This window comes from Xyrauchen texanus, chromosome 15 (genome assembly GCF_025860055.1).
Source record: "Xyrauchen texanus isolate HMW12.3.18 chromosome 15, RBS_HiC_50CHRs, whole genome shotgun sequence".
Lineage (NCBI taxonomy): Eukaryota > Metazoa > Chordata > Actinopteri > Cypriniformes > Catostomidae > Xyrauchen > Xyrauchen texanus.
The window spans coordinates 37800510-37825449 of record NC_068290.1 but is presented as its reverse complement, the minus strand read 5'-3'; the positions used below and the strand labels follow the sequence as shown (position 1 = coordinate 37825449).

Sequence of the window (24940 nt, the reverse complement as noted above, 5' to 3'; positions counted from 1 at the left end):
GCGACCTTCTGATTAACAGCTATGTGTTTTAGCCCACTACACCACTATATATATTATATGGATCATATTTATGAAATATTTTAACTTGAAATGGGTCAAATTTGACCTGAACACAGTAGGAGGTTAATGCGTGTTAACAGAATATTAAAATGGGGAACTTAGGACAGTGGGAATATTGGACCCTGGGAACATATGATATGCTCCCCTGATATTGGCCAGATCCTTTTACTGAATTAAAATTTGTTCCATTTAAAACCTTTTTTTTTTTAGGATTCCAATCGTGATCTCTAAAAGGAAATTTTCTACTTGGTAACACCTCTGTTAAAGTTTGTATGTTTGCTGTACAGATTTGGTCACTGATAATTCGTTTTAATGATCATTTCAATGCTCTCGATTGAATGAACAGAATTTTTCCTCATTTTGCTGTATAATGCCCTTATATACTCCATCAGATTACACATTATCTGTATATTGTGCATATTTCAGTCAGCATCACTGTCTCTACGGTCCTATAGAGATGTATAGGGAGTTGTCTGGCTGTATGTATCGTCCTGATAAGTAACGTAAGATATATTTTCCATACAGACATAGCATAGCAGGCTAATGTAGGCAGAAGTGTTAATGTCGATGAATTTCACTTGAAATAGTTTTTCCCTTTTATATATTGCTTATGCATTCACGTAATTTGGTTGGAAAGAGATGTAATGTTCCGTTAACAAACCTTCACTGTTCCTTTTTCACCGCTCCGTAAAAGCTCTGTCTAAAACATTTAATGTGTGTTTATAGGCATGGGGAAATCCAGTGCATGTAGCTGTCAGTGCGTACACTGAGTTGATGCTTATGACGCACGACTGGCTTCGCTTCTCATTGGTTGAGCCAGTCCTCCCTCGATCTGTTTCGGCCAATCGGTTTTTCTTTCAGTGATGATGTATTAGTTCCGGAAAAATGGCGGCCCGCTGAGTGAGGGCGACTTTGGATATTTAGAGAGAAATTATGGACTCGTAGCTTTGAATTTAAAGTGTGAAATGGTCGTGTCTTTGTTCTTGAGAGGGTCCGCCTGGCAGGCGACAGTGAGAGCAGCGGTCCGGAGCAGCAGATTCTACAGCAAGGTCTGCGCTGATATGCATGCAGGAATCGTATGTTGTGTAAATGGAGTTAAGTGCAGTTCAGTGATGCTCTGACATTGAAATTACATATCTGACAAATGTTAGACACGAGACCGGTTTGTGCATTATTTTTAGAATCTTACCTAGAATTGGATGTTAGAAAAATAGTGTGTATTTATTTATAAAATAGTCAAATATACAATGATAATTTTATTGGACACAGCCTCTTTAATAACTTGCAAATTTTTTTGTTATAACATTGTAATATGTACCTATGATTTTTGTTATTTAATTATTTATGTATTTATAGATTTAATTTATTCTTTATAAGGTTAATTTAGCTTAACATTTATCTAATCTTCATTATTTATGGAATTAATGTAAGGTTAAATGATAATATAATTTATTATTTATTTTCCAAACTTAAATTTTTTTTTAACTATGCTTTAGTGTTTTATGCTTTTTGTGTTTGTGTGTGTGCTCTATAACTTAAGATTGCATTTACCAATACAAAGTATTGTTATCGTAATAGTTAATTATAGTAATTGAAACACAGATATACATTACATTTTATTGGGGAAAAAAACAATTTTAAGCTGATATGTGACCGTAAATGTTAACTGCTTCTCTCCTGTTTAAACTCTCAAGTCACTCTTTAGAATTCTTTTTTTATAAAAATTTTCACTCAAATCGTTATGCTGACGATATTATTCATTATGACATAATTTTAATTAAATTAGAAAAGTGCAATGTAGAAGTTTTTTCAATGGGGGTCTCAGATTTTGGACCCCACTGTATTACATTAAAATTGTGTAATGTCTTATTGTATACAGAGACTGATATAATTCACTTGTATTACCTTATTTTAATCTTTTCTTTCATGCACATGTTTATTGATGCAGTGTAATCATATTTTCTGTGTCATGTCATTAATTATTTTTTTATTTTTATTTTTTGTTTGTAAGCAATCTGTATTATGTCATTTAATTTCACCAGCCGTACAATACTATTACACTTGCATAAAGTAACTGTAGCATTTCAGAAATGGAAAATATTCTAATAACATTGTTTCTCAATTTCATCAACGTTTCTCTTCTTTACTTTTAGTTTTAAAGTTCAGCTGATATTCTTTTTGGCTTAAAGTAATATTCCAGGTTCAATAAAATTTAAGCTCAATCAACAGCATTTGTGGCATAATATTGATTACCACAAAAATGTATTACCACTTGTCCCATCTTGGTTACACTGAGGCACTTACAATAGAAGTGAATGGGGGCCAATCTGTAAACGTTAAATTACTCACTGTTTCAAAGGTATAGCCACAAGACGTAAACAATATGCATGTTAATGTGATTTTAGTGTGATCAAATCACTTACTAACCTTTTCTGTGTAAAGTTATAGCCAATTTTACAACATTATTGCCTTGACGACCGTAAATCTTAAAATGACTATAAAAGTGAAGATTTAAACAACTAGTACAGCTCAAATAATACACATTTTAACAGAAGAATTAATGTAAGTGCTTTTCTAAAATGATAAGATTTATATTTCTGCCTTTTAAAACATCAACAAATTGGCTCCATTCACTTCCATTATAAGGACCTCACTGTAACATTGATTTTTACTCTAATGAAAGAAAAGGTGTTTTTGTTTTTTTATTGTAATCAACATTATGCCACAAATGCTGTTGATTAAGCTTAACTTGTATTAAACATGGAATATTTCTTAAAACCTGCCCATAATGTAATATAATGAAAGTTGTTATATTTGCACATTGAGAGATGGTTGATCTCTGGATTCCTAACATATTACCTCTATTTATTTCAGCTGCAGTCATCTGACAGCCTAACAGAGCGCTTACAGCTTTTCGAGTCTCTACGTGAGCGGCATGTGCAGGTAACTGGAGCACCGGGACAAGAACTGATCATCCGATTGGCTGATGGCAAAACAGTGAAAGGGGCAGCTGGTGTCACAACACCATTACAGATAGCACAAAATGAACGGTAAATATATGCACTTAAAGTATGAGAGATTGAAACCGCCTTACTTGTTATTAAAAATATCTTAACGTGTATGTCTGTATTTCCAGTCTTAAAGGTGTGGTTGTGGGCAGAGTGAATGGAGAATTGTGGGAGCTCGGTCGCCCTCTTGTGGCAGAGTGTGAACTGCAACTGCTGGGTTTCGACTCACTAGAAGGAAGACAGGTACAAGCTTTTTTGCATACGTTTTTGCAAAAGTGTTTCTTCTGCCCTGAAACTGGCTTGAACTGTACTTGCTGTAGGTGGTGTGGCGGACAGGAGCGTGTGTGTTGGCGAATGTGTTGGAGAATCACTTCAGAGCTCAAGTGTGTCGTGAGGGAGTGTCAGACACAGGTCTCTACTGTGATTACCAGCTCCAAAACAAGTACACACTCTTTTTGTTCTTCATTGTCTGCTTTAAATACATTACGTTTGCTACATTGAAAAAATTGGGTAGTGAAATATAAGTGAAGTTCTGGTATTTTCTCTCTTAGCACTCTGTCTCTGTTGGAGGTGGAGCAGAGGTGTAAAGATGCCGCAGGTACGAAGATGCCCATCACTAAGCTTGAGCTCACTGTACAAGAACTGAAACAGCTCTTCCAGGTCAGCCTGTCCTCTTACCTGTCTCTACCAGCATCTTTTACACATGTTTGTTGATTTCACATATACGAGAAAATAGTGGAAAAAAGATATAAGATTAAAAACTCAAACACTTGTCCCACAACTACACTTGCATTAATTTAAAAAAGAAACATTTCCTCATTTCTTGACACTTTTTTTTTAAACATAAGACATTAGAGTATCACCCAACCATAATAAAAACATAACTATACATTTGCATTTTTAAGGTAAGATGACATCATAATAGCTTGTAATGTAAAATAATGAGATCTTTTAATGACAGAGCAGTCTGTATATATGAAAACAAACAGAACTATTAGTTCTCACTAAATATATCTTATAAAATGTATATGTAAGAATTTTCAAAGCTCTGGGATTTTATTTTTATAAATTTTTTTGTTGTGGGCATGAATGGCAATAATGGTGATTAAGAGATATACCTCAAAATCATGTTGTATCATATTTGATATATGGATTTCAAATTGGGGTTTTAAATAAAATAATATAATTTTATTTTAACCAAGCACAAGTTGCTTATATTCAGCAAATACTCATTTTAAAATATCAGTAACAATATAATCATTGCTGTCATTTATCCCAACATAAGACTCACTTTTCGTGCAAGTCCACCACCATTTTAAATAGATCGATATAAACATTGAAACGACTTTTTCACAAATAACCACTAGATGGTGCCATAAACGTGAAACTTACATACTACAGGTTGTTTGACTCGTCAGCTTGAACAGAGACTGAAACAGGAGCCGTCAAACATGGTTTATCATATTTGATACAAACGACTTAATATGGTTGAAAGAAACATTGCTACTTTCTCCATACGAAAGGAAAATGTTCATTTTAAAAATATACCTCTTTCTACCACCACTGGAGTCACGGGTTTGAATCCAGGGTGTGCTGAGTGACTCCAGCCAGGTCTCCTAAGCAACCAAATTGGCCCGGATGCTAGGGAGGGTAGAGTCACATGGGGTAACCTCCTTGTGGTCACTATAATGTGGTTTGCTCTCGGTGGGGCATGTGGCGAGTTGTGTGTGGATGCCGTGGAGAATAGCGTGAAGCCTCCACACAAGCTATGTCTCTATGGTAACGCGCTCAAGTCATGTGATAAGATACACGGATTGACGGTCTCAGACACAGCGGCAACTGAGATTCGTCCTCCTCCACCCAGAATTAGAGCGCATTGGGAATTGAGCATTCCAAATTGGGGAGAAAATAATGTGTGTGTGTATATATATATATATATATATATATATATATATATCTCTCTCTCTTTCAAAAGGCCGTGTCCCTACCTTTGGTCAACACTGTCAGGTATTGATAAAAACATTAAAATGAATACAAAATCAAAGTTAGGCTTCATTTTAAAGGTCTTCTTTCCATATTTCACTTTTAATATCCCTAGGGCTGTCGATTGAACACATTAATTTGGTGCAATTTAATTATATGAAATAATAACGCAATGAATCATAACCCCGGACTGTAATAAGGAATTTTCCAACCATTGGAGCAATTCAACCTTGAAGTTACACCTTCATGTTTTTGTGAGTCCCTGTCAGCAGGGGGCAGTAAGAGCAAATCCATCTGTACAGACAGCACTCCGCTATACAGATGTTCAGCATAGCAGCATCTTAGTAGTGCTGTGATTTTGACACGATGAAATCAAAGTGAGACGATCCAAAAGCCTCTATCTGGCACATGTTACACATTGACACATCCTTAGAAAAGCCTCTATAATAAATCTACCTTGGACAGATTGATGAATTAAAATGCAAAATGGATTGCTGTGGACTGTCGTTAATGTATTGTGTTATCAATACTTGTCTGCCACAATAATGTAATGCATTTAATTATATAAATTATAATATTTAATATATTTATATATGATTCATATATAATTATATAATATGTTGAAGAATTTCTATTTGGGGGGTTTTCTCTGCAAATCTGATTGTGATTCATTCAATTAATTAATCAACATTTCATGAATTAATTTGATTAAAACTTTAAATTGATTGACAGCCCTAAATTTCCCTAGTTTTAAGTGGGCCTATTAGTTTATCAACACCAAAAAAAAAACTAAATGTCACTGCCTTTAATACATCTGTGATATGGGTGTTCCATAATGTCTGGGTTCAATACAAGTTAAGCTCAGTCGAATGCTTTTGTGGCATAATATTGATTACCACAAAAAATTATTTTGACTCGTCTCTCCTTTTCTTTAAAAAAAGCAAAAATCTGCGTTCCATTGAGACAATTACAATGGAAGTGAATGGGGGCCAATCTGTAAACATTCAAATACTCACTGTTTCCAAAGTATAGCCACAAGACATAAACAATCTGTGTTAACTTAAAGCCAATTTTAAAACCATAACAATGAAATGTCAACAAACCCTCTAAGGCCCCATTCACTTCCATTGTAAGTGCCTCAATGTAACCACGGTTTTTGCTTTTTTTAAAGAAAATGAGTGACGAGTCAAAATTATTTTTGTGGTAATCAACATTATGCCACAAATCCAATCGATTGAGCCTAACTTGAATTAAACCCGGAATATTCCTTTAAATGCTTTGTTACGGGAGCTGACCAGTCAAAATACTGTATATTAATACAATTAATTAAATTGATTACATTTTTTTCCTTATAAAATCTGTGAAAGATACGTTTAAGTTGCAGTTAATGGACTTAAGAGTGGTTCAAAACTTTCGTTTTTACATATTACTTTAGATAATAATGCTTTTGGGAAACGTGCCGAAAGTGTTCATTGGCAAAGGGTTTTTTATTTTGTCAACGATTATGAAGATGAGACAAAAAGCGACACACCATGACCTCGATCAAAAGGTTTTAATTTAAGCATACTGTTCAGGTGAACTTGAATCATGTTACGTTCGTGTCAGAATGCGTAACTTGCATTGAGAATTCGCCACTTCCTTCAAAAGGTCCCACGTGTTTTGCAATATCCTAAACTGTCTAAACGTGAGGAATTCACAACGTAACTTCTAAAAAGAAGCTAATACTTCAGAATATTCGTTATATGCTATTATTTCTGTAGCTCAGGTTTTCTGGACAGATTTCTCATGTTGTTTAATCTTGAATATTAAAAATAGTGTTGGGGGCGGGTCTTTCTGTTAATCAGTGGTAGAAGTGGCTTATTCAGAAAGCGGTTTTGAACACAATGTATATTTTTGCTTTTCCATTTGGTGGCGCTAGTGGCGCAGAAATGACATGCTTAAATAATTGATAGTAGTTTATTTTTTGAGAAAACAAATAAATTATAATGAAAATGAACACTGGTGAAGGGTCTGTGTGTTTGTGTGGTTGTAGGATAACACTGTCAGACTGCAGCTGGCTGAAGAGCAGATGATGGGAAACACAGTCAGTGTCTACAGGTCTGTACGTTAAACAACTTCATAAACTCACTGTATGGTTTATATTTCTGACGTGTAGCTCCACCCACAGTAAAGTCTTATTTGTCCATAGCCCTGCTACACATATAAAAAAAAAAAACAACAAGTGCAACATAAATAAAAAATGACTGAGTGTACCTTTAAGTAGTTTTTGTTTGCGTCTAATGACATGAATCTAATCTCTGTCAGGTGTGGAGACAGTATTGGTGTGTGTTCAGGTGTTCTTCTGCCACATTCAGGTTTCCTGAAGGCCTTTAAGATGCTGCAGGTAAGATGCTCTTGAGTGTTTGCTGGGTCCTAATGCCCTCCACCGACTTCCTCTTTTATCATGTGTTAAGATTGGCTGCATGTGTTTGTTGTGCTGATGTAGTTTGTATGGCGTGACAGAGGGCAGTCACATCCTGCTGGTCTGTGTTGTTATAGTAACAGTGTTTACATTCTTGTTGTATGGTTTCCTCTGGATTCTGCATTATACAGCAGTAAATATCTCCCTTACTTCCCGGTTCACACTCTCTCTTCCCTTTTCACAGCTGTCCTTCTCTCTTTATGGTCATGATATGGTGCTTAGTTGTTGTTTTCTAGGTTCTATTTATGGAATATGTTTGGGATGTCAAAAGGGCTGAGAAACTAATTTCAAATGTTTCACTTAAATATAACCAGTATTCAAATTGTATTGAAAATGTTATAAAAAATTTTCATTTAGGGGAAAAGCTACTGGATATCGGTGATCGGCAGATTTTTTTAATCGCCATTGTCTCCTAAGTCCACAAGAGGACTCAATGAATACATTTAATTGAATTCCATTTTGAACAATATTGCATAAAATGATAAAATAAGAGGATTTTAAGTCGGTTCACATTCTCAAATCTTAAGGAACACCAGAAAAGAAAGGATTCTATTGACTTCTATGTTCATTTAATTTGGCATGGTATACCCGTGCTATGGTACTGAAGCTTCAAATAGGAATTACAGTTGTATGGACGGTAGTAATTTTCCATGTAACAGTAGTATTCACTCCTGTAGTGTATATAGTAGTATATCTCCTGTAATGGCATGTATCTGAGCCAGTATTGTAATAGGGGTTGTTCAAACAGGACACTATAGTTGGAGCGCATCAGAAACTAAATGCGGGGATAAAGATCTCCTTTTAACTTGACAGAGCGTTTTAAAACGCACTGCTTAGGCCGTTCAGACTGACTTCTCACTTGATAAATAGCTAGATGCAGCACCACACATTAAAACAGAACACAGGGGACTCTTTTAAAAGTTGATGTGCTTTTTTTTTAACCTTACACAGCATCTGAAAACATGCTGCTCTAGCTAAAACTAGTGCATGTTTATATATAAAAACAATTGGAAAAGAGTGCAGATGGACACAAAACCAGTTCTGTATTAACCAGCCCCTTGTGCTATGAGACGCTGATAAGAGAGCAGGATTCAACAACCAAAGACCTCCACTACGGGTGTTTTCTCACTTGGGTCGTCTTTAAAAGAGCCAAACTCAGACTCTTGTATTCACATTATTTGCTGCGGCTCAGTTGGTAGAGTGGGTCAGCCACTAATTGCAGGGTTGGTGGTTCGAATCCCGGCCCACACGACTCAATATGCCGAAGTGTCCTTGGGCAAGACACTGAACCCCAAGTTGCTCCCAATGGCAGGCTAGCACCTTGCATGGCAGCTCTGCCACCATTGGTGTGTGAATGTGTCACAGTGTAAAGCGCTTTGAATACCGTTAATGTTAAAAAGGTGCTATATAAGTGCAGACCATTTACCATTCAGTCAATTTTACATGCACACTGTGTTGTTTTTGTGGAACCCAGACCACTTTTTAAAAGACTAAATGTATGATAATAATAATAATAATAATTATAGCTATATTAAATGTGTACAGTAGAGTACAATTAGCTCTGCATATTAACATATGACATTATTAAACAAGTCTTTGTTCAATAAAACATATTTCATTGATCTTCTGCATAAAAAAAAGGTATTAAATAGTGTAGATATATAACATATTGTTTTTATACATTATAGGGAAAACCAATGCATTAAACTGAAACTTTGAAGAATTGAAATCATGAATCATGTTCGATTAGTCATATAATAAAAAAAATATCTATAATTGATCTTGATTTTATCTATTGGCAGCGTCGTGCAACATCCTTTCATAGAAAACAATTGTAATATACAGTGGTAAGAAAAAGTATGATTAATTGGTCACACAATGTGATCTTGCCTTAATCAAAGTATAAACAAAGCTGCTTAAACTAACAACACAAACAATTATATTGTTTCATGTATTTATTGAATGCATCCCATTAAACATTCAGAGTGATGTGGAAAAAGTAAGTGAAACCCTAGTTGAAAGACAACCGCAAAAGCTAAATAGAGTCAGGAGTTGGCAAACCTGGCATCCAGTTAATTAAATGAGTTTGGAGGTGTGGGTTAGATCTACTTTGACTTATAAAAAGCACTCAAACATTTTGAGTTTTCTATTCACAAGAAGCATCAGCTGATGTGAATCAGGCCTCTCAAAAAAGAGATTTCAGAATCAAAGAATCAAGTATTGTTGCTTTGCATAAAGCTGGAAAGGGTTACAATGTTATCTTGAAGTGCTTAGATATTCATGCCCACAGTTAGACAAACTGTCTATAAATGGTAATGATTTAGTTCTGTGGCTGCTTTCCCTAGAAGTGGCCGTCCAGTCAAGATGACTCAATGGGCACAACACAGAATGCTCAACGAGATAAATAATAACTCTAGAGTGACAGTTAAAGACTTTGGAATTTAACTGTCATTGGAACTGGTTAACATCTCTATTCGTGAGTCTACTATACAGAAAACATTAAACAGGCATGGTGTCCATGGCAGGACAAAACGTTGCTGTGCACCTGAAATTTGTCAGAGATCCCCTTGACACTTCACAACGCTACTGGGAAAATGTTTTGTGGACTGATGAATCTAAGGTTGAATTGTTTGGGAAGAACATGCAGCACTATTTATGGCATAAAAAGGGCACTAATTACCAACATGAAAACATCATCCCAACAGTGAAGTACAGTGGAGGGAGCCTCAAGATTTTGGGCTGCTTTGCTGCGACCGCTTGCCATCATCAAGGGAAAATGTAATTCCCACGTTTATCAAGATATAGTACTGAATAATGACAGGGGGAATGTGTTCCAGCTGAAGCTCATGTAGAAGTAGGGTGATGCAGCAGTACAATGACCCTAAACATCGAAGTAAATCCACTTCAGAATGGCTTCCAAAAAAGAAAATTCACCTTTTGGAGTGACCCAGTCAGAGCCCAGATCTTAACCCAATAGAGATGCTGTGGAATGACCTCAAGAGAGCTGTTCACACCAGACATCCTATGAATAAGGCTGAGCTGAAGCAATTCTGTAAGGAAGAATGGTCGAAAATTCCTTCTGAATGTTGTGCAAGTCTAATCCACAGACACCACTCTGAATGTTTAATGAGATGTGGTAAATAAAAACACGAATTATTATAATTATGTGTATGTTGTTAGCTTAAGCACATTGTGTTTGTCTATACTTGTGACTTTGATGAAGATGAGATGACATTTTATGACCAATTAATGCAGAAAACCAGCTAATTCCAAAAGGTTCACATAATTTTTCTTGTCACTGTATTCCTGTCGTAATCTCCTAAATGTCGTGTGTCAGTCCAATACAGTCCAGTTCAATTCTCAAGTCTTCATTTGCACAGAACTCTGAAGAAAGATTTTTTTATTTTATTTTGTGAGAGTTTAAATCGTTTTTAAATAGCCAAAAATACAGTGAACGGCGCTACACCTCTTAAACAGATCAAGTGCGAAAACACCCTAATAATCATGTCCAGAGATCCCTGTAATCTGTTGTAATTCATCCAGCTATCAAGAATGCATTCTGTGTGACCGGCTCTTATTCTGTGGCTGCACTTCTTGTGAGGTATTCTGAGGCGCGCTGCCTGCCCCATGCTGACGCTCATAAAATCACAAAGATATGTGTACCTCAAGCTTCAATTGCTTCGGTGGTAGGGGGATTTACATATGGGTCAGGAGGCATGATTAATCACGTTATTGTTTTTAACAGATTTATATAATTAATTGCACTAAATTGAATGTGCTAAATCAACAACCTAATTCAAATATGAAGTCATAAAATCTTCATGCATTATAATTACAAAAGAATTAGCAAAATCATGTTTAAATAAATGTAAATGTAGTATATAATGTCACACTGCAGGATATGTCAACTTTTCATGTCAACTACCAATCTACATTAAAAAGAGCATTTTTCTTTCTCATAACCTTTATTTTGTCCTGTTTCAGGTGTCTCCTGTAACTCTGTCTGGTTCGGCAGAGGCATCTGGTATACTGAGGTTGATTGGTGTTGTGTTTCCAGGACAAAGGGAGAAAGAGGAATGGGAGAGAGAGCAGGAGGAGGCCAGAAAGAGAGATCACCGACGGATCGGGAAGGTCAGTTCAGCACAGAGGAACATTCACTCAGCCATGCAGCTAGCAGACTATCAGAGTCCACCAGGAATAGTAACTCCGCTGGTTACCTCTGTTCTGAATTTTTTTGTTGTAGTTCACAGGTACAGTGATGAATATATGTGCGCAAAGTAGGGCAGCAACAATGAATCGATAATTATTGATAAAGAAAATCATCATCAACGACAGTGACAAGTTGAAGCATTAAAAACCTGTCCCAAGATGTCCAGTGCACTTTATAAACACTTCAAAGAAGATCATAATAAACATACAGTTTTTAGTGGAGCGGTTTCTGCCTCAGGTGCGTTGAAAGAGGGCTTGTGCTGTTTCATGTGCTTAACACTTGTTTCTCACTTATATTTTACTTCTAATTTCTATATTTTGTAATGTATACAAAATCAGGCATGTATTTCCATTTCACAAAACCATTTGTCTTTACCACAAGCGAGTCTCTGTTAATCTTTTCTGCGCATGCGAGCGCGTATCCCCATCAATCAAACGATTGGAATGGAGAAAGGGAGCGCAGTCATTTTGATTACATGTGTGCAACATCATACCGTGATTTCAGTTACAATGTAATCAATTATGCAGCTTTCATGGATGTCACAATGTCTTAGAGGTCCAAGTATGCTGGCTTTTAAAGGGTTTTAGATGGATTCTCCTCATCATGTAAGTGCATGTATTACAATCAGCTTAAGATGTCTAGACAAAAAGTCTAGGATGAGACTTTTCAGTGTGAGAGGGAAACTGATGATTGTACTATATAACCTGTATGTTGAATATAATGTATAATAATGCTAAAGGTCCTGATATTTGTTTGTCCTGATAATGCCAAATGCAATGTCTGATTTCACCAGTAAATTTATACTAAGGCAAATATTATTTTACTGGATAAACATACACCACTATTAAAAGTGTTTTTTCGAAAAGAATAGTTTTGAAACATGTAACGAGTGACTATACTTTTGTAAAACTTACAATATGAATTTGAAATACTTAATGTATGTTACCAGTATCATAATTATGTCTTTTTCAGCTGGGCAGTATTATTAATATTTTTATTCTGGTGTCGTTTTGCCCTCTGCTGGGCTGATTTTTTTTTTTTGTCTGAATCCATCCCTGATGGATCATTTTACTCTTTAATGATTAATGCTTTTTGTTAAGTTTTACACGTAAAGGAAAGGAACTGTTTTGCATATGTCTTGAAAGTAATAATAATATTAATAAGTATAGCTGCAAGCGGCAATCATCGGGGTCCATGAACATATGGCCAGGGCATAATTCAATTGGACACAGTAGATCCTGTGTATGCTGTGGACACTGCTGTTTTTGTGTAAATAAATGCTGTAAAAAAATATATTGTTAATTGTTTCATCTAGTTACCAAATACATTAACTAATGTTAAGGAATGATACCTTATTGTAAATTGTTACCAAAATTTCTTCCAAAATTTTATTATAATGACAACATATTTACAATAGAATAAGATAAAAATAAGATTTTGGATTGCTGCACATTAAAAGAGCAAAAAGCTAAGTCGAAGAGGATTTTCAAGGATTTTTAGTCTTGTCTAGTGGATAAAATGGGTAATGCATTCTTGATTTACCACGCATAAATGATGAGATTTTGAATTTCTGGACAATAAAATCAGGAAAAACTGAACTTGAAAAAAACTTCATTTGTTGGATAGCTGTTGCTATTTTTACTGCACAGATATTACATTACAAGCGTAATAACTCAGAGTATTCAATGGAATTTCTTAACTTGCTGCTCCATCTAGTGGAAGAAATTGGTAGTACATCCTTCATCTATCAATTGTAGTTGAAATAAATAATATTTTGATTTGCTGTTGACAAGACACAATGTCCTCAGACTATCCTGGTGCGTATATGTTTTAAGTTTTGCCATGTTTGGACCATGTACACACAAATAAAGGCATTGGAGTAGTTACAGTTCAAAACCAAATAATTCATTGGCTTATATCTTCAAAACGTTTTGACATGCCGGACGAACGAGTGAGTTGTTTTCAGAAATTGTGGGGCGGAAATAAGATCTGACGGATACGTTTTGTTCGTCTTAACTTTTTGTAAGGATATGTTAGCATTTGACCCAAAGGCAATGCATGCCAATTTTAAACATTTTCACTCAAACGGTTGCAGAGTTATAAGAAATGTTTATCTGTAGTGCTACCTATTGGCTAATTTGGACGAAACCTTGTTCTGATATCAAATGTATTCTAAGTTTCGTAAAGTTTGGACTTCACGTTAAGAAGATATAAGCCATTGAGTAATTTTGGGCCATGGCCAAAACATTTATTGGCTTATGTTTTTGTAGTGATTTGATAAATCAAAAATCAGACTTAGACTTTGGGCTTTGTTCAAAGTTATGTGGGAGTGTAGAATCATGTAGTAGAATACAGTACCATAAATCAAACCAATTTATAATTTAACATTTTAATAAAATCAGGAAATTAAAAAAATGTTGTTTATCCAATTAATCGATTAATCAAAAAATAATCGAAGATTGATCGATTGTCAAAATAATCATTAGTTTCAGCCTTAGCGCAAAGCACCAGTCAGTCCTGTTAAATATCTCTCTCTCTCTCTCTCTCTCTCTCTCTCTCTCTCTCTCTCTCTCTCTCTTCTCATCCTGATGGTTTGTACTGTGCTTGATGTGTCACAGGTGCAGGAGTTGTTCTTCTTTCATGATGTCAGTCCTGGCAGCTGCTTCTTTATGCCTAAAGGAGCTCATATATACAACACACTCACTGACTTCATAAAGGTACAAACCTCATTCCACATTAACAGGGATTTACTCTAAAATCACATACACTGCATTCTGCATACACTTGCAACATGCACATTTGTTTTAAACTTTCTCAAATAAAAAATAGTGCATTAGGCCCTTAGACCTGGTATTAACATCCGTCTCAAGTGAGAGACAGATCTGCAAACGGGTCTTCTTGTCAAAATACTAGTTGCATTGCATTGTAAGAGTAAAATGCCAGATGTAATGATTAACCACTTTTTCATCCTGTCAGAGTGAGTACAGGAGGCGGGGCTTCAGCGAGGTCGTGACCCCAACCCTGTACAGTACGTCGTTATGGAAACGGTCAGGTCACTGGGAGCATTACAGTGAGAACATGTTCACGGTGACCTGTGAGCCGCACACCTTCGCTCTCAAACCCATGAACTGTCCCGCGCACTGGTGAGAATAACTTCTTTGAAGACCTGTTAAAGGAATTGTTCGCCCAAAAAGGAAAATTCTAGTACACAAACTAATATTTTGTGAAGGAGATATGATGTCACAAAGATAGTGTGTTTCCAAAATTAGAGAAATTCTCTCAGTTCTAAGAAATAAGTTATTTGATGAACTCTTTAGACCGTTTGAGTGGGAAATTCTTCCAGCTGTTTAGTGCAGTAACTGTTCTTCGTAAATGTTTGTCATGTGTAAATACTGGTTAAGTGTATCTGTCTGATGTGTTTTCATCCTTACAGTTTGATGTATGAGCAGAGGGTACGTTCATGGCGTGAGCTGCCCATTCGCTGGGCAGATTTTGGAGCTCTACACCGTAATGAACACTCGGGCGCGCTGGGGGGTTTAACCAGAGTCAGACGCTTCTGTCAGGACGACGCGCACATCTTCTGCACACCTGAACAGGTACGAAATACATGACAAAAAACAAAGGTTCTTCTAAGACTTTCTCTTTTCGACTCTAGCGACTAGACTGAATTGGATGTGAGCACACTGTTAGTGATAATAATTAAGAATATATGTTTTATTTATATAGCAGCTTTTAGTGATTAAGCACAAAGTGCTTCACAAAACAAACACAAAAACACACACCGTAAAACCCAACATATTCACATAGTAATAAAAACTAGTCTTTACAAATGAGTTTATAAATGAGACTTAAAAAAGTTATAGATTCAGTAGATCTAATGTCCCAGGGCAGGCTGCTCCATAGTCGTTGGGCCTTCACTACAAAAGCTTTATCACCTTTTGTTTTGCATCTGGATCTTGGAACAGCCAACAGTTCACGACAAGAAGGTCTAAGAGGTCTAACTGTTTCATAAGGTCTTAAAGTTTTGCTAAATATTCAGGTGCCAACCCCTGTAAGGCCTTTGATGTAATTAATACATCTTAAAATCAACCCTAAAATGAATTGGTAACCAATGCAAAGAAGCTAAAACTGGAGTAATATGATTAGAAGACCGAGTTCGTGTCAAAATGTAGCTGCAGCATTTTGCACTGATTGTAGCATTGCACAAGTGCCTTGAATTAACACTGAAAAAAGAGCTTTACAAGACGAAATAAAAGCATGTGTGAGCTTCTCTGTTTCCTTGAAACTCAAATCCTGTCTCACCTTAACAAGACTGAACTAACTTTGTGACGTGATATTCAAAAGTTACATTTAAGTCAAAATAGATGCCCAAAGTTCTTATCATCTGCTGATTATTTGGGAGCACCTGAATTTTGTTTTTAGAATCATGGGCAATTCTAACAACCTCTGTTTTATCAGTATTTAACTGAAGGAAATGACATGCCATTCAATTTTTATATCGACTATACACGCTTGAAGAACATATTAAATTAGTCAGATCATTGGGATTCAATGACAAATACAAGTGCAGGTCATCTGCATAGCAATTAAATTTTATGTATTTTTGAATCACAGAACCGGAAGCAGTAACATATATAGAGAAAACAATATTGGCCCTAACAGGGATCCTTGAGGAACACCACTATTAATTTTGAAGAGGAGAACATCTCATCTCAAACAGATCCAACAAATTTCTTATTCGTCAAGTAGGAAACAAACCAGCCTAAAGCCACCACAGATATTCCCACCCATCTCTTTAATGCATCAATTAAAACTGATTGATCAACTTTATCAAATGCTGCAGTTAAATCAAGCAACACTAAAATTGAGCTTTCTCCAGTGTCCTCTGCCACCTATATGTCATTGGTCACCCTAAGAAGGGCAGTTCCTGTACTGTGATTTTCTCTAAGACCTGATGTTAAGTGCTGGATCTTTAGGTGTAATTGGCCTCCTGACAGTTGGAGATTTTCTAGTAAGCTAAACTCAATTACTGCAAGATGCTGTAAAAAGCGTTTTACACTTCTTTGTGTTCTCCCTTCCTCTTGTGCCAAATGTGAGTAAGAAATTGGCTTTGGCGGGTCAATAGAGATTTTTTTCTTAATCTATGGTTCAAATTGCAACATAAAAACTTATGTAAGCAAATCAATTCAAGGAGATGCAACTGGTCTTCTTAATAAAAGCTCAGTGACAGCATGTGTCCTCAACTTTTTACCCCAAAATGTACCTCTGTGAAAAACATACCATCATGCAAATGTGCAAGCATGCCAAAAGGTATTTTTCTTTTCTGTTTTCTTTTATTGTTGAAACTGTCAACACAGTCCAGGCATTAATTAATAAAAATAAAAATATGAGCAACAAAATCATGACAAGCCTTGAAGAATTTGGGACAAGTGCAGTTTCAAAGAGAGACAAAGACTGGATCATCTCGTATATGATAATGTGCTGATGCTGCAGTTTAATTAAACAGTATTAATTACATTGGCCTAGGTAAAAAAATTAAAAACAAAAAAAGTTGACAAAAGTATGCCAACTACGCAGCCAGCAAATAATCTCAATTCACCCACCATTGGCAGGTGTGGCAAACAGTAACATTTAGACCATGTTTATATGTCTTTCCTCTTTTCCTCTCCTTGTCTCTCTTTATCTGCATTTCTAAAAGGAAAGCCTGTTCATTTCAATAGTGTCTACTTGTGGAAGCCACACAAAAGCTCTTTTATTATACTCATCCATCCCTAAACACATTGTTTTTGTGCGACTGAATTGATGTCTTGCATTGACCTTCTTTGCACAGGAATGTGTGTCTGGCTCGTATATATGCCAGTGATTCTGCTTAGTCTGATGTGTGATTTTGCTTTATAACGCCAGTGTTTATTCTCTCTCATACACACCCTTCAGTTGTTTATTCACTGTTTCTCCTCTCTTCAGCTGGAGGGGGAGATCACGGCATGTTTGGACTTTGTGAGGAGTGTATATCATGTATTCGGTTTCTCCTTTCACTGTCTCCTCTCCACACGACCAACACCCTGTCTGGGAGAGCCCGCCCTCTGGGACTGTGCCGAGCAGGTAAATACATCTTTCACCTGTCTATCACGCCCAGCCCCGCCCACCCTCGATCACCTGTTGATTGGCGCCCACCACAGACACACATGTGTGTGTCAGAGGAGGTTGTTTGTGTCGGCTTGATGGCATTTCCTGCACTTCATGGGATTATAAAATCTTGTCTATACATGTACAAACATATGCGGTGAGACAACATAGGACACAAGCGGTGTAAATGTAGGGCAAGTCTAAACATTTTTCGGTTTTCATGTCAGGGATTAATTTAATGTAGGGTCAGAGTAGAATGTAAGGAGTAGTTTATAAACTGTATGTCAAAGGAAAAAACATACAGGCAAATTGGGTATCAATCACCTATTCTAAGTTTCAGAATAATAGTAAAGTCATTAAAACTGAAAAAACCCAAATGGTATTATGGGAATTATTCAGTGACCTAAAATGTTTCAAGAAATATCCCAGGTTTAATTCAAGTTAAGCTCAATCGACAGCATTTGAGGCATAATGTTGATTAGCACAACAAATTATTTTGACTCATCCCTCGTTTTCTTTACAAAAAAAGCAAAAATCAAGGTTACATTGAGGCACTTACAATGGAAGTGAATAGGGCCAATTTTTGGAGGGTTTAAAGGCAGAAAAGTGCATTTTATAATTTCATAAATGCACATAAATAAAAACTTTGTTTGAAACTAGTGTATTATTTAAGCTTGTTATTTAAAGTTGTTTAAATTGTTGTTTTTGTAGTGGTTTTAGGGATTTAAGGTTTATGGTATTACTTCGTAATGTCAACAAAGTTGGATATAACTTTAAAATATACAATGGCAAGAAAAGTATGTGAACCCTTTGGAATTACCTGCATATGTATAAATTTGTCTTAATATCTGGTTTGATCTTCATCTAAGGTACAATAATGAACACAATCTGTTAAAACTAATAACACACAACATATTGTATTTTTCTTGGAAATATTGAATACATCATTAAAACATTCACAGTGTAGGTTGAAAAAATAAGTGAACCCCTAGGCAAAGGATATCAACAAAAGCTAATAAGAGTCAGGAATTGGCATCCAAACCTGGCATCCAATTAATGAAATGAGATTGGAGGTGTGGGTTAGAGTTACTTTGACTTATAAAAAGCACTTAAAGAGTTTGAGTTTGTTATTCACAAGAAGCATATGCTGATCTGGACAGCACCTCATAAAAATTATTTCAGAAGACCTACAATCAAGAATTGTTGCTTTGCATAAAGATGAAATGGGATACAAAGTTATCTCAAAGTGCTTAAATATTCATCTGTACACAATTGGACAAATTGTGTATAATGGAGATGATTTATTACTGTGACTACTCTCCTTAGAAGTGGCCATCCAGCCAAGATGACTCAATGGGCACACCACAGAATGTTCAATGAGGTAAAAAAGAACCCTAGAGTGACCGCTAAAGACTTGAAGGAATCATTGGAACTGGTTAACATCTCTGTTCATGAGTGTACTATATGGAAAACATTAAACAGGCATGGTGTCCATGGCAGGACACCACAAAGGAAGCATCTGCTTTCCAACAAAAACATTGCAGCATGCCTGAATTTGCCAAAGACCAACATGACACCCCACAACGCTACTGGGAAAATGTTTTGTGAACTGATGAAACTAAGGTTTAATTGTTTGGGAAGAACACACAGGACTACGTGTGGTGTAAATAGGGCACCACATACCAACTGTGAAGTATCGTGGAGGAAGCCTCAAGATTTGGGGCTGCTTCAGGGCCTGGATCACTTGCCATTATTGAGGGAAAAATGAATTCCCAATTATATCAAGATATCCTACAGGATAATGTCTTGATGGCTGTGCACCAGCTGAAGCTCAGTAGACTTTGGGTGATGCAGCAGGACAATGACCCAAAACTTCGAAATAAATCTACAGAATGGCTTAAAAAATATTTTTTTTTGGATTGGCCCAGTCAGAGCCCAGATCTTAACCCAATAGACATGCTGTGCAATGACATCAAGAGAGACATTCACACCAGACATCCTAAGAATTTGGCTGAGATGAAACCAAAATTCAGTGCAGCTCTAATCCACAGCTACCAGAAACACTTGGTTGAGGTTATTACTGCCCAAGGAGGATCGACCAGTTATTAAATCCAAGCGTTCACTTACTTTTACCACAGCACTTTGAATGTTTAACGGGATGTGTTCAATAAAGATATGAAAGATTATAATTTTGATTTGTTGTTAGCTTAAGCACATTGTGTTTGTCTATACTTCACATTTATGCCCAATTAATGCATTAAACAAGCTAATTCCAAAGTGGTCACATACATTTCTTGCCACTGTATATCTCTGAGCCCTCATGTGCAGAATAGAAGGGCCACTGTTAGCTTTATAAAGCTTGACCACTTTTCCAGGCCAGGTTATTTTGTTTCTTTAGCCCAGGGTTTAAAAAATAAACTCGTAATATTTGTCACCGCTCTCTTCCACAAACTAATGTTGTTTACAGCTCGAAATGCCAGAAGTACCTTTTATTAGCAGAGACCTCTTACACTGAAACATTCCAAACTTTCCTCTGAAATCTCTCTCTGTTGTTTCTCTGAGAACAGCAGTTGGAGAACAGTCTGAAGCAGTTTGCTGAGCACTGGGAGTTAAACCCTGGAGATGGGGCGTTTTATGGACCAAAGGTGAGTGTGCCCAGAAAATGTTTCTTTAAAAAACATTTATTAAAAACCATTAACTGTTGCATCACAATTATTTCTCAGATAATTATTGAATCATATTATATATTTATTATTTTAGACATTTTTACACTGAATAATACGGCATATAATTTTAGTTGACAAAAATCAAATTTTATTTGACAATAATGTGCAAAATGACAGAAACGTCAAACTGAATATCAGAAAATATTAAACCGAACGGACCAAACTTTTGATGCATTAACGTCAAATAAACTACTTACAATTATTTAAACATGTATCAGACATATTAAAGATTACTATGTTTAAAGTTGCATTATGTAACTTTGTGCTCTCTAGCGACATCTGTGTTTGAAACTTAAAATTGCATACAAATTCAATAGAAGACTTTATTATTTTTATACTATATTGTCCAGCCTCAGTTACTACAATAGCATGTCTTTGCAATGCACGCAATAACATCGGATACTAAAACATAAAACGAGGATTGAAATGTACTTTATTAACGTAAAAATAATATGTTTAAATATGCAATTTAACAATTACAAGAAGTCGATTTCAGAAGTCATCCATATTAAACGTGTCACAGTAACTTCCCCCGACAGCGTAGATCATAGGGATCAGTTAACACACAATTAATGTTCAATTCATAAAAGCATGACAAGCAAAATAAGCTTCAGCAACACTACCAGACAACATATCCAAGTATTAGAGCAGGTAAACAACTTCACCAAACAGATAAACATTTATCTAGACTGCAACGATGCTGTCCTGAACCGTGTGAGTGTGACTGACTGAACTGAACAGTGTACCGTAATTTCCGGACTATAAGCCGCAACGTTTTTCCCACGCTTTGAACCTCACGGCTTAAACAACGACGCGGCTAATATATGGATTTCTCCCGCATTCAAATTTTATTGAAAAAAAAAAAAAAAAACATTCTGTGACGTGCTCCGTTTTTTGGCGGCATGAAGCTTTCATTAGACCAATGAAATTGCCGAACGGGTTAAGGTCAAACAACTTTTTTGTTTACTGTTTAGATTAAATCGAGCGCGCTCAAACTTCCCATCATTCTGATTACGGTAGTCATTTTGTCACCCTCACCATGGCAAAGACATGGAGAAACGCATATGATGCTGCTTTCAAGTTGAAGGCGATTGATTTGGCTGTTGGAAAAGGAAATAGAGCTGCTGCACGGGAGACGTTGGAAACAGCAGCGTGATGAATTGACTCAGTGCAAAAAGACAACTAAAGCTGAGGCTATTCAACTCCGACACAGAAGGAGATGACTTCAGTGGTTTCATGTGCACAAGAGGAGGAAGATAGTGACCAATGACTTTCTTGCTAGGCTACTGTTTACTGCTAATTTTTTATTTTTTGTTACAAGCCGTGTGTGGCAGCGGGGGCGTGGTCAAGCGTCCGTCCGGGAGAGAAAAGCGGTAAGGGCGCTTACACCTGAGCTAATGTCTAACACCTATGTCTAATTTCAGTAAGCGTGGGGAGAGCGGCATAAAAAGGCAGCAGAGTGAGAGAGTGAGAGAGTGAGAGAGTGAGTGAGTGAGTGAGAGAGTGAGAGAGTGAGTGAGAGAGTGAGTGAGAGAGTGAGTGAGTGAGAGAGTGAGAGAGAGAGTGAGAGAGTGAGTGAGTGAGAGAGTGAGTGAGAGAGTGAGTGAGAGTGAGTGAGAGAGAGTGAGAGAGTGAGAGAGTGAGTGAGAGAGTGAGAGAGTGAGTGAGTGAGTGAGTGAGTGAGTGAGTGAGTGAGTGAGTGAGTGAGTGAGTGAGTGAGTGAGTGACAGACACACGTCAGTCTAGTGTTGGCGCATAGAAGACCAAGAATTGAGAAACTTTATAAAATTGATTGTAAACATTGCTGTGGCCATTAAAAGATTTACCTGGAACGTCAAGTGCCCTGCTTCACGTGTCCTTCTTGGGAAAACTGTCACACTGGCACCAGTGTGATAGTTTTCTACACTTGATGTAAGCGCCCTTACCGCTTTTCTCTCCCGGACGGGCGCTTGACCACGCCTCCACTGCCACACCGTGTTTCGTTAAAGCCTGTGTAAATTTCATTTGTTTCAATGTACTTGTAGGCACCTGCGGCTTATAGACAGGTGCGGCTTATTTATGTTCAAAATAATATTTTTTTTTAAATTCAGCGGGTGCGGCTTATATTCAGGTGCGCTCAATAGTCCGGAAATTATGGTAGTTAGTTTTTCCAGCCAGAACACAGCCGGCACTTATTTCCTGCGTGTGCGGACCATAGACTGTAAAAAAAGGAGGATGACGCCCCTTCGCTCTTTTCCATTGGTGAGAACTGAAGCCACCAGTGTCCCGATATGGCGCTGACATCTTGGGACTTGAGTCTGCGCAGTAGTGAGCAGGAAGTAAAGCCGCGAAATCAAGGCCCTGCCCTCACTCTCGCTGAATCAATTGCAAGCACACGCCCCTGCACTTTTGACTTATGACGGTGTGAAATAATTAATTATAGAAATTTAGATATTAAATTTAAAGCTCCAATCTCCTCAGTCCTCCAAGATCCCGAAAAAAAAGTCTGTTGGTGCTTCAGTGACTACTTCGCTCAGAGAACCTGTCAATCATGATGTCACAGCACCGTTTTTATAGCATCAAATAATTAACTAAAAACAAACTTATTTTGAAAACAAACACTTGAAATTACATCAACGTGATAGTTTCTATCAGTAACTGATAGAATCTATCTTTGGAATAAAGATATGTGAAGTGTAATTTAATTTTAGTTGGTCTCACGTCCCGTTGAATAACATGGGGAGGCGGGGTTTATGACCTATACTAGGACCAGTCACCGGGGGGCGATCGAGACGTTTTGGCTTCACTTTTGAGGGCTTGTGCGGCACACTTGGTGCGGACATGACGTAATGATGCAAGGATGATGCCATACGCCATCAATTTCGTGGCAAATCGAACCTGACAGCTCAAAATACAAATAATTTGTATAGGCTTACTGTAGTGAATCAGGGTAAGGACATTATTTTGAACACTGGTTGTTCTCAATCAATGGCAATATGTTCATTTTTAACCAAAATCTTACATAGTGCAGCTTTAATAAGTAAGATTAAACACCATTATAAAACTGTTCTAAAAAAACCTGATCTGAAATGAAAGCATATAATGAATATACTAAAGTGTTAGATACTTTGTGGAAGTGAATCTGTTGGGAATTCCTCACATTAAGACAGTTTAGGATATTGCGTTACATGAAGCGCCTTTTTAAGGAAACGCCAAATTTACAAAGCAAGTTACACATTCTGACTTTGTCTGCTCATTGTCTGAGCAGATGTAAGTTGTAATATTATGTTTATGTTGTGGATATAGCTGATTGATATAGGATGTGTTTGAGTGAGGTAATTAAGCCATTAGTAAAGTTTATTGTACATGTGTTCAGCTCTTGAAACCCCCAACATAATTTGACTGGATTATATCAGTCAATTCTTTCAAGACTTTTTTTTCTTTCTTTAAATAAATAATAAAAAAAAAAAATACAAAATGCATGGTTAATATCTTGCAGTAATTTTTTCTTGTCATATATTCATCAAGAGTATGTAATTAAAACCGTTTTTCATCACGATGAAACTTTTTCGTCTCGTTTTCGTTAGGGATGCACCGATATGAACATTTCTGGTCGATACCGATATTAACAAAAACCTATAGACCGATATTTTGCCACTTAGCTTATTTCGTCATCAGATCACTGCTTTACATAGGAATTATGTTTTTAAAATTTACAAAAGATTTTTTACTGTTCTACCAATAAATCATTTTCTTTTGAATATGGATTGGGTCTGCTGAACACATGATAGGCCAAAATCTTTAAAGGGGTCATATAATGGTACATGCACTTTTTCAAGTTGATTGTACTGAAATGTGTGTTGGCTGTGCCTGTACACAACCATCCTATTATGATAAAAATCCATCCAGTGTTTTTGTTTTAATCTCCTTATATATTTTCCCCTGCCTCAAATCGAGCCGTTCGACCGTGTGACGTCACACGATCGGACACCCCTCCCAGGATTGTTGATTGACAGCAGTGTTTCAACACAGACCCGCCCTCGCTCGTGAGCGAGCTGTCAATCATAGTCCGTCATCATTGTTGATACACTGGAGCAGAATGGCGCCTAAGCGATTGTGGCGTTCTGTTCTTCGGTGTAATAACGAACACAGCAGTCATTTTGATGTTCCTAAATCTGAACCGCTGAAGACGCAGTGGCTGAGTTTTGTTTACGATGGGAATATTCCCCACGAGCAACGTCAATGCGTTCGTGTTTGCGCGAATCATTTTTCACCAGACTGCTTTATAAACGAGGGTCAGTATAAAGCTGGTTTTGCTAAGAAGCTGAAAAAAGATTCGGTACCAACTATTTATATTCCCTCTGCACCTCCAGAAGAAGTAAGTGTA

At 36.8% G+C, this 24940-nt stretch overlaps 1 protein-coding gene across 1 annotated transcript in view; it reads left to right on the top strand.

Moving 5' to 3' along the window:
- Positions 1-868: 868 nt before the first annotated feature.
- Positions 869-24940, top strand: part of LOC127655809 (threonine--tRNA ligase 2, cytoplasmic-like) — a 30343-nt gene continuing 6271 nt past the window's right edge. Inside the window, exons 1-13 of the mRNA XM_052143795.1 lie at positions 869-1109; positions 2935-3110; positions 3197-3311; positions 3389-3510; positions 3620-3728; positions 7084-7148; positions 7356-7434; positions 11497-11643; positions 14341-14439; positions 14699-14865; positions 15156-15318; positions 17687-17824; positions 20416-20493. Of these exons, the coding sequence (XP_051999755.1) occupies positions 1026-1109; positions 2935-3110; positions 3197-3311; positions 3389-3510; positions 3620-3728; positions 7084-7148; positions 7356-7434; positions 11497-11643; positions 14341-14439; positions 14699-14865; positions 15156-15318; positions 17687-17824; positions 20416-20493 (1542 nt within the window). The 5' untranslated portion in view covers positions 869-1025. The remainder of the gene's footprint in view (positions 1110-2934; positions 3111-3196; positions 3312-3388; positions 3511-3619; positions 3729-7083; positions 7149-7355; positions 7435-11496; positions 11644-14340; positions 14440-14698; positions 14866-15155; positions 15319-17686; positions 17825-20415; positions 20494-24940) is intronic.